This window comes from Crocodylus siamensis, chromosome 2, assembly GCF_052110815.1.
Source record: "Crocodylus siamensis isolate JL-2025a chromosome 2, ASM5211081v1, whole genome shotgun sequence".
Classification (NCBI taxonomy): Eukaryota; Metazoa; Chordata; order Crocodylia; family Crocodylidae; genus Crocodylus; species Crocodylus siamensis.
Window position 1 is genome coordinate 159,811,087 of NC_143396.1, and position 10,258 is coordinate 159,821,344.

The 10,258-nt window shown below is 42.9% G+C and overlaps 1 protein-coding gene across 1 annotated transcript; it reads right to left on the reverse strand.

Annotated features, from left to right (window-relative positions):
- Positions 1-821: 821 nt before the first annotated feature.
- On the reverse strand, positions 822-4,196 carry LOC149870980 (interleukin-8-like). The gene is made up of 4 exons (XM_090034795.1): positions 4,087-4,196; positions 3,143-3,278; positions 2,089-2,172; positions 822-1,462 (listed from the first exon to the last, which is right to left on the reverse strand). The coding sequence occupies exons 1-4, from the start codon at positions 4,148-4,150 to the stop codon at positions 1,432-1,434; spliced, it is 315 nt and encodes a 104-aa protein (XP_089890921.1). The 5' UTR covers positions 4,151-4,196; the 3' UTR covers positions 822-1,431.
- Between the last annotated feature and the right edge of the window lie 6,062 nt (positions 4,197-10,258).

A 10,258-nucleotide genomic window follows, 5' to 3' on the forward strand; every position in this document is an offset into this window, starting at 1 on the left:
GAAGGAGGAGGAGGAAGAATGTTGGAAATAACTCCACTTGCTCTTATGCTTGGCAAGTTTTCTGCATAAATTGTTTTCAGTATCTTCATGGTGCAATTTGCATCAGGACCACAATGCCAAGAGCTTCCCCTCTAGTCATTGACTCAGGAAGGTGTTATGCATTTATTAAATTTGCCTGTGAGTGAGGTTGGAGACACCGCTTTATAAGGAGCAGCCATGTCCCATTTCTCAATCGCTTGCATGCCCCTTTCAGCATCATTGAGGTCAAATTCCATGGAGCACGCAGGGGAGAAATTTGGTTAAATTGTACATCATGGATCCAAAAGAGAAGGTGGCTCTCCCTAGAGTTCACCTCTCTACTTCCATTCACAGAGGTCATGACTGGCAACCTCTTTGGAATATGCCATATATCTACGGTAGCTAGACTGTGGTATTCACACCACTTGCTCTAAGTCTTCAGTTTAACTCAGCTCACCTCCAGAAACTGGGGCAAGACTGGAAGTATCACTGAAATAAGAGAGGAGATCCATTCATTTTTACATGTAAATTTTATTATAAAAATAATTTACTACCAAAATACATAGTGATTAAAAAATAGGAGCAAGAGCTTCTTATGGATTTGAGTATTAATATTTTCTATGAATTGTTTTAAGTAAATACATTAAAAATAAATAAAACAGAAAACCAGTTAAATCTTTACAAAAAACAGAATAGGAACTATTCTTATAGAACTAAGTATTTCTTTAAAATATATTAGAAAAAGAATATTTAACAAAAACCTTCAGTTGAATCAGAATAACTTAAATAAAATGTGTGGGTTTTTTCCTACTTAAATATGACATTACATATACATTTCTCTTTCTGTCTCTCAACATATATATGGACATGTAAGATGGCACTAGAGCATAATAAATAATCTCTTAAGAATGAAAACATGAAAAATTCTGTATTATGAATTTTGACGCTTCAGTTCTAAAAGCCACCAAATACAAGTTAAGAGCCTCACACTGATGCAACTCAGGCTTCAAAGCACCACAGGGGGTGAAGAATCACTGCTAGTCAGATGACCTAGCAGAAAGGCAAGGTGCAGCACAGATTCAGCTATGCTGCAAGTTCATGGCACTGGTACAACTGGGATCAGCTTAAGTGGTTTCTGAAGGGTCTTTGTTTCCCTCAGAAAATCCCAAATCAGAAACATTGCCCATCCAATGTTTTCAGGTTCAGTGGACAACCTGTCCTGTTGGCACCTGAACTATTTGGAGCAAAATGATGCTGTCAAATAAACAAATAAATACGAAATAGATTCAGCTAACTCCAGTCTGCACAGAAACACACATTGATACAAAAGGTGGACACAGGCAGGCTGACTGTCATTTTCTCTGGACTATTTCCTTCAGGAGAAGTATGGAGATTTTTCTTCTTTGGCTTTTCTTACAGTGGTGCCTCGATGTTGGATTCAGCCCTGCAAAGAGGGGAGAAGAATAGGACGTTTTAGAAACCTGGTCTGTTATATAATCAGTTGGAACCAGTAGAACTCAGGAGCTAAGATTTTGTGTTTTCATGTGCAAGCCTGTTTCTGGCCTTTTCAGCCATTGGGAAGCTGGAGCACAGAGACACTAAGGCACACCTTATTTGATGTATGTCACGTTTAATTGTGCTGCAATTTTGAAATGTGTCCTTGAGAACCTATGAGGCCTGATGCAACTCTGACTTGCCTCGGTGAGATCCCACTAACTTCAGACTATGTACACCATTGCAAGCAAAGATAAATTTGTCACTGACAGCCTGGTTTTCAGAGGCCAGATGTGTTTATGGGACTCAGTGTCATCCAGTGGAGTTGAAGGTGATATGGCCTTCATCACTATTTTGTTATGTTACCTTGGAAATCTAGGACAGAGCTGGGACTAAAATTTGGGCATCTAATCTGACCACAGGATTGCCCTATTGTGCTAGAGAGAGAGAATTCTTGGAAAGCATTGCTATGGCCTGAGGATGTAAAAGTGTAAACAGATTATGCTAAAAAAAAACCTGTCCAGATGGTACATTACACATTTTCTGTTAATTCAGAACTGAGAATGAATGACTCACTTCTCCAGGATTGCATTCACAACACGCATCACCCAGGGAGCAGTGGGTTCCAAGCACACCTCTCTGCCATCCTGAAGAGTGGCACTGCAAAGGAAGGAAACAAAGGTCATAAGTCTTTCTGGCTGATTCTCTTTACTCGCGTGACAGCTTCCATCTTTTGTTTCTTTTGTTTCTTTTTGGGACTATTTCTGTGGAAAGTATAAACTGGCATAGCTCCACTGCTGTCCCTATATAACATGCTGTGCCCTGGTCCTTATAAGGCAGGTTCTATCACCTTTGAATTAATATTTTTGATACTCCATGAAGATGTAAAATGCCCAGCCCAGGGAAAGAAAGAATGGGTGAAAGTGGCTGTGGGAAGCACAATGCAGTACTGAAAATGATGTCTCCCAAAAGAATCATTAAATCTCACTGTGGCAGAGACTCCCTGATTAATGAAGACCTAATTGTCTTTCTGAATACTCTGAAACCTCTTGCTCCTACACACTGCAAAATTTCCCTCTCATTAAGGCTAAGTACAGACAGTCAAAAAACCCAAGGCTGAGTCAATTCAATCTTTACAAGTTAGTCTAAGACTACGTAGATTGAACCGATAAGCAAGTGAACAGATATTCACATCTGATTCCTGAAATAATGCGGCCACATGCCTGCAGAGGCCCAGGCCAAAAGTGTTGGGGGTGGGTACTAGAACATACTTCCCTGCTGTGCTGGAACAGACACCTTGGGCCAAGTCTAGTCTACCCACCCAGCAAAGGTGGAGTTTGCAGGAAAGGTGCAAAGCATCCTGGGATGCTGGGGGACTGTGAATTAACTTGAATCTGGAGGGGATCTGGGACAAAAGTTCAATAAGCCAATTTAATCTAAATCAGTTAAGCCTGATACTCCATCCACCCAGGTTTATCTTAAACTGGTTTTAACCATTTTGTAAGTCGTTTACGTACACTGAACTTTTGTTATGTTACAGATTTGAACTGGTTTCTGATCACTTATACCAGTTAATGTGTAATTTCTGTCCCTAGCCTACATAACCATTAGAGTTTGGAGAAGAACTTACATGACTTCAACGTTCTGGCAGTGAGGGCCACTTTGGATCAGCTTCACATCCTGAATCAGTTTTGGAGGGATGAACTTGGAATGAGTGTTTATGCAGTGGCATCGGAGCTCATTTCTGTTCTGTAGCAGGGCCATTCCTATAAAATAAGAAAGGAATTGTGGTCAATCTCATTTCCTGCACATATAAATCGCCAAAAGTTACTTTTGATTACAAGGATTTATTATTCTTGGCTTTTTGGTTGTTCAAATTCTGTGCATGTTCCATAGCCCTTGAACAATCCTCTTTCCAGAAAGGATATGGTTGTACTAATCTGTTAAAGTACTATAAATATCCAAAACCAGTAGCTGCTACAAGGAAATTTAAAAATTGATGGTTCTTCCAAGTCATTTTTTAAACATACTCAGAGCTGATCAGCCTCTGTGTCTAGCTACATCATTTTTTTTCGGCATTTACACCAACCATAATAGAGTTGACAATTTTTGTTTGACATTTGAGACATATCCCAACTGTTTATTCTTCCCTTAAGTTGCCTAATTCTTTGAGATGGCATACTCATTCCCATGGCAGCCCATGATGATGCCATAAGCAGGATTATGCTCTCTGAGAGGGAAGGAGTGGGTGCCATAGTTGAAGAACTTAATAAAAATTCAATGCCTTAAGAATTAGAGGAAAGTAATCCAGTAAATATGACATAGAACCATAATCTTCTTCAGGGAGCCAACCGTCTCAAAATTTTCTACCAGTTATCAGCAAATGTAATGAAAAGCTACTGATTTTTATTTCTGAATAAGCAGAAACTGTTGAAAACAAAGACTCCTTATAAATATTTCAAATAAATTATCATTTTTAAATTAGCCTAAAACTTTCTGCACTGATGAACATCCCTGTGTGCATATGCATAAGCAATACCTTCTTCATTTGAGTCTTATGAATGGCTCACTTACCTTCAGTCACAGTTACTGAGATCAGGAAGGCAGCCAGGACAGCCAAAAAAACCTTGCAGTTCATGACTGTACAAAAGATTTCTTGCTTTCTTGACTTGAAGCCTTTTGGGTCTAAGGAGCAATGAGCTCTGTTGTCTCCAAAAGCTTCTGATGTCTGAGCTATGCAACCTGTCTTCTTTATATACTCCTTTCTCCCTGGTTGGCATATGTGAACCACCAACAGGCATTGTGTCATAGGAAATTCTGAAATACTATCCCGAAACAAGTCATTTAGCTGTTACTAAATCCCCTTCCTAGATGAGTATGTAATTACTTATCATGCAATGAAATACCTTATTAATGAATCTAATACATCGCATGTACAAGAGAATAGCAATCCCTGTGCAGTTAGTTCAGTGTTATTTGTGGATTTCTTTAACATTTGTTTTCTCCTAATTTTTCCTAGCGTCTCTCTTTATATCCACTTATTTTCCCATCCTGTTAATTATTAGGATAAATTTGACTCGTAACTATTTTTTTTCTTTAGTGAGATATTTTGTTTTAGGTGTGAATGATAGAACTGGGCTTTAAATCCAAGGTATTTAAAATATTTAGTTCTATTTTAATGTTTCTTTTTGTGCAAAGTGTTTATGTTGCCTTCTTAAATGCCAGGAGCAAAAGAGTGGATCCACTGAAATCAGTAGCAAAGCTTACCCTGATTTCTTTGGGGTCAGGATTTAATACTCTGTCAATGGAGTATGTAATTATTTTGGTATGTCTGGATTTTTTGCTAACCACGAGGGTGCCCAAGAGACTCCAACATTTTGGAAGTGTTACATTAAGGATATGTACAGAGAAAAGACTGAAAGAGATGAAAAGCAAGATTATCATTAATTTTACATGCCCAAAAAACATATTGAGGAAAATAATACGATAATTATCTTTTTTTCTCTCATTCATGTATTTCATTTGCATTAGTCCTAGATATTAACAACAGACAAGAATACAATTCAGAGAGTGGATTTTTTTCCTCTGATGGATTAATTCAATTACAAGAAATCTTATCTCCTGTGCATGACAGAAATTGTTGCTTTTATAAAGGTAAAGGGGAAAGAATGTGCTGGATCAGATACTGATCTGTTGTATGTATACATGTTCATTGTCCCTTTACATGTAAGGGTAAGTGGCTGGAGCTTTTATGGAATACAAGTGAGAAAAGAAATGGGTGCACTTTACTATAGTTAGGGGTAGAGTCTTTATCACTTACTAGAATCTTGCTCCATAGAATCACTGATACATTAGCATTTAAACCCAACAAACCAACTGCTAAAAGCATTGTACTACTTGTTAAAATGAAAATTGTACAAGCATTATTTTTTTTTGCCAGGTTTTAGAATCAATCTACTTTGGCTTATGCTGCCTGTCTAGGTGCATACAGGTTAGGGCATATTTCCATATGCAGTGGAGTGCATTTGCTGCAGCAGCCTTTGCTATGTTATCAGAAGTCTTGATCAGTGGGCACAGGATTTCACCTTTGGAGCTAGAAGGAAAAATGAGGTTGTGGAATCTTGACAAGCTGGGTTTTTTACATACTTTCTTAGCCCCTATGGCTATAGGGAAAAGTTTGGGATCACAATTTCAAGGGGCTCAAATACCAGAGGCATATAGAAATCTCCCCAAATTAAGGAAGACATTGTTGCATCCCTGAAGATACAGACAGGCCAGGCTTATAGAAGAGAAAGGGAGAACGAAGCACCTTGGTTACAACACCCAGAGGTCCTACTTAGTGGAATTATTTTGGTTTTCACACACAGCATTTTGATTTTTCCTGGTTCTCCTTATTTGAAATATTCCCAGGAGGTTAACACCCTATTTTCTAACCATTTCCAAGAAGCATCGTAATCCATCCTGTCTTTTACTCCTCTATCAAATCTAAATTGCAGATATGTTAAAACTATCTTAGTACCCTGCATTCTGCAATGAAATACAGACAGCTCTCTCTGAGTTAGTATGGGTCCTGGAAGCAGTGTTGCTTTGGAATAGGGTTCCACAGGGACTAACTTATCCTGACGTATTAAATTAACAATAGCAGACTTCTATGATGTAATTGCTGGATTCCTTTTCACATTGGAGCTGGTTGAGTTTAAGCTAACATGGGCATCTCTGCATTATCTTAGAGCAGTGGTGTCCCAGCTTTTCAGCCTGTGAGTAAAATAAGCAGTAACAGGTCCATCCATGAGCCAGATCCAGTCTGAGGTTTGATCCATTAAGTGGAGTTGGCCCAGCAAGGGCCCAATGTCCCCCATGTGGTTATGGCCTGGCTGGACCCAATGTAGCCATGTGGAAAAGGCTGGGCCAAAACAGCCTCACAGAGACAGACTGCCCAGAACCTGCTCCCATACAACTCTACCTGCCCTGGAAGTTTCTGTGTAGTTGCATTGGGTGCAGCTTGATCCAGTTGCATGAAAACAGGGCCCAATCCCTGCACACAGGGCTAGCCCAGCCAGGGTCCAATCCAGCCCCATGGAGTCCTGGAAATATGGCAGTGATGAAGCTGTGGCAGCACAGGCGACTGGTAGGAGAGGGCATGGGGGGTCATGTGCCCCCCCTGAGATTGGCCCCTGACTCTGCACTGCTCAGGATGGGGCAGTTTTTTTGCCACACGGGCTGGTGGCGGGTTGGGGTGGGCACTAAGCCACACCACAGAAGTGTAGGAGTGGATATGGGGCTTTTGGCCAACCCCAGGCCTGCCCACAAATTGTGCCCCTCAGACTCAGGAGGCACTAGTCACCCCTGCATGGCAGTGTAAATTGCCACCACTCCCCAGCTGCCACATTTCCAGACCCATTGGAAGACCCATGGGATGAATTACATGCTCTGTGGGCTGGGGGTTGAGCACCCTTCTCTTAGAGTCTAGGATAGACTTTGGAATCACCTATGCATAACAGCTAAGAATTTTGCCCAACTGTTAGGTATGTCTACTGAAGAAAATGTAGTGCCATGTAGAAAAACCTGGAAAAAATATAGCCATGTCAATGGGGCTACCTGCCTGAGCTAATTATCCAATATATTATCCCCAGTGAAGTATTGTGGTAATATAGGTATGCTGCCTTCTTTATCACAGCTACCTTGTATATCTCCATATGGCACTTCATTGTGCTGTATAGAAGCCGCTGTAAATTGAGATGTTTACGCTGCAAACTCAGCAGTTCGACCACTATTTAAGTCCCTTGTTTAAATAGGGTTCAGAGTGAGCGGGAGCTGAAAGGAGAGTCACTAGGGTTTTTGCCCAAAAATGCTCTCACCTTCCTTCACTGTAAGTTTAGCAGGGAAAAGGGAACCTTTTTGGACCAAGGAGCAGCGAACCAGTTTAGGGGGGAGTTTGCTAGGGAAGGTCTGCTTGGAAAGAGGGGCAGGAAGAGAGAGGCAGCTGATTAAGAGACCCAGAGAAATGGCTGCAGAACATCACAATGCCAGAGCCACTGTCACTTCCAGCTCATCCTCTGCTTGTACCTGTCAGGTGTCTGTCCAGGCAGGACTGCTTACTGTTGAGGTTTCCACCCAGGTCCTGGTTTGGCACTGTGGAGACTGTGCCTTGCAGGTTATTTTCAGTGACAGCCAGGTGGGGGAGTGCCTGTGATGTGAGTGGTGCCTCCTGGTGGTGTCCCTCTGGGAGCAAGCAAGAGAGCTACAGGAGCAGGTGGCAAAGCTCCAAAGCATTCTCTGCTATGAGGACTTCATAAAGTTAATGCTACAGGAGACCTCTAGGACTGTCAAGAAGAACTGCCAGAGGCAGTGCTAGAGAAGGAAGAGGACATGGACTCCTAAGAAGGTGGAAACTGAAAACTTGTGACCTCTGGCAGCAGGCAGAACTCTTCATTTTGACCTGCAGCAGTTTGCCTGGAAAACAGATGGAGCCCTTGCAGTGAAGGAGAAGGAAAATGTTCCATTGGTAGAAGAGGCCAAGCCAAGCATCCCCAAGTATGAGAGGATCAAGGTCACTGCCACCTAGAGGCAGCAGTGAGTTGGCGGTGATTGGAAACTATTCTGAGGGGGACGAAGGTATCCATCTGTTGTTTCGGGAGGTCTGATGCTTGCCCAGAGCCCAGATCCAAGATGTCACAGGGGGATTACTGAGATTTATCTGAGTAATCCCCTATGCGATGATTTATCTGCCTACTACCCTATGCTGCTTATCCTTGTGGGCACAAAGGATGCTGCCAGGGATGACCTTGAGCTGATCAAAAGTGACTACAGGGCTCTGGGTGCAAGAGTGAGAGAGACAGGGGGTCCAATAGCATTTTCAATTGTTCTGGTCAAGGAGAAGGACCTGCATGGGAGCAGACACATTCTGCAGATCAATGCATCACCAACAGGGCTTTGGCTTCTTCAACCATGGGATGTTGTTCCAAGAAGGATTGCTAGGAAAAGTTGAGAAGCACCCAATAAAGAAAGGAAAGAGAACCTTCAGAGCCAGGTTCACTAACCTAGTAAGGAGGGTGTGACCCCCACCACCTCCTTGCATTGGCTTACCACAGCACTGCAGCCCAGATGTCCAGGCTGCAATTAAGATGGCCATCACCAGGCAGATGGAGAGCACACCTATAGCTTGCATGGAGGCCAGAGGTACAAAACAGTGACAACAAACAGGGTGCATTTACACGTGCTATTTACCATACTAGATCATACCTCTAAATTAAGCTTTATAGCACAGGGCTGTAATTTGTTCTTTCAAGTACCTAAGATATTGTAGGAAATTGTATAAAACAACAGCAATGCGTTCATGTTTGAATCTTGCAGGAAAAACTATGAGGGTACCAAGAAAGACTGGAAAAACCCTGAAAAAATTGGCATCAACATTTTTCTTAGAAGTTCCACAAGCAGTGTGATTAGCCTGAAGATTAATCCGCTGGCTCCCCTCCTCCCTCTTCTAAGAACTTCTGCTTGCAGGCCACTCATGCATGCTGGTCATGTTACAGGCAGGCTTTGCATCATGCATTGCTGTTTCCCCTTTTTGGAGTAACCTCATTTCCTACATTGTTGCACATCCAAGGGAAAAACCCAAGAACATATGAATGCACACATTGCTCTGCCAATACTCTGGTATGCCAGAGCTGACCCAGAAATTAATGTTGCATTTCACTTCCACAGCTGAAAATATCTGAGTCAGCAATAAATGTTTTTATTTTGTCACTGTTTTTATTAATTTGTTAATGTTTTAAAAACTTTTTCACAGCACAGTCGAGATTGATGTTGGGGACATTATAAAAAGTATTTCTGCACTTTGAATATTTATTATTTACTTTATTATTTATAATATCTCTGACATCACTTCTACACATGCTTCCTGTTGGGAGCAACTCTGTTCCCCTGAGCACTGCCAGGAGTGACCAGGAATAACGGTCACAAGCTGGCAGGGGGTAGATTTAGGCTAGATATCAGGAAGCGCTACTTCACAGTCAGGGCGGCTAGGATCTGGAACCAACTTCCAAGAGAAGTGGTGCTGGCTCCTACCCTGGAGGTCTTTAAGAGGAGGCTGGCTGAACACCTTGCTGGGGTCGTTTGACCCCAGTACTCTTTCCTGCCATTGCAGGGAGTTGGACTCGATGATCTGCTCGAGTGCCTTCCGACCCTAGAAACTATGAAACTATAAGGAATAATTTGGTACAGGGCTGCTCCTACACTACACTGGCCCCCTGCAGTAGCCAGGGGGAGCTCTGCCAGGGTGCCAACGTAGGGCTGGCAGTGACCACAGAGGAGGTCCCAATATGTGCGGGGCCAAGAGGTGCCGCTGCAGAGCTCTCCCAGTACCATATACGTGGGGACAAGCCCTGTGTCCATCATAGTGTCTGCACACAGCCAGGGGTTGGATAGGAATTGTCTGACCTCTGTAGCAGCACCCAGCCAGCCACAGGCTGCTCAGGGATTTCCTGCCCAGCCAGGGGAAGGCTTAGAGCTACCGCAGAAGCAGGACAGCTCCTGGCCAGCCCCTGCCTGGGTGGCAAAGCAGAGAGCTCCCCATCCCTTGCACTGCTCATCTCCTGGCCCCTGTGGGGAGCCAGACAGAAACTGGATGGGGTGGGGAGGGGAAAGGCCAGATAGCTACCCTATCCCACACTACTCAGCTCCTGTCTCCTGAGGGAGCAGTGCTAGGACCGAGGGAGTTCCTCGTCTCCTTTGGCCCCCTGGTTTT

Bases quoted from the DNA above. Each gene is read 5' to 3' on its own strand.
- LOC149870980 (XM_090034795.1), bottom strand. From the start codon at position 4,150: ATGAACTGCAAGGTTTTTTTGGCTGTCCTGGCTGCCTTCCTGATCTCA. The intron at 2,173-3,142 runs GTAAGTTCTTCT...CTTCCTTTGCAG, and splicing joins TGCCAGAACGTTGAAGTCAT to TGCCACTCTTCAGGATGGCA. The intron at 1,463-2,088 runs GTGAGTCATTCA...CCCTCTTTGCAG, and splicing joins GTGAATGCAATCCTGGAGAA to GGCTGAATCCAACATCGAGG.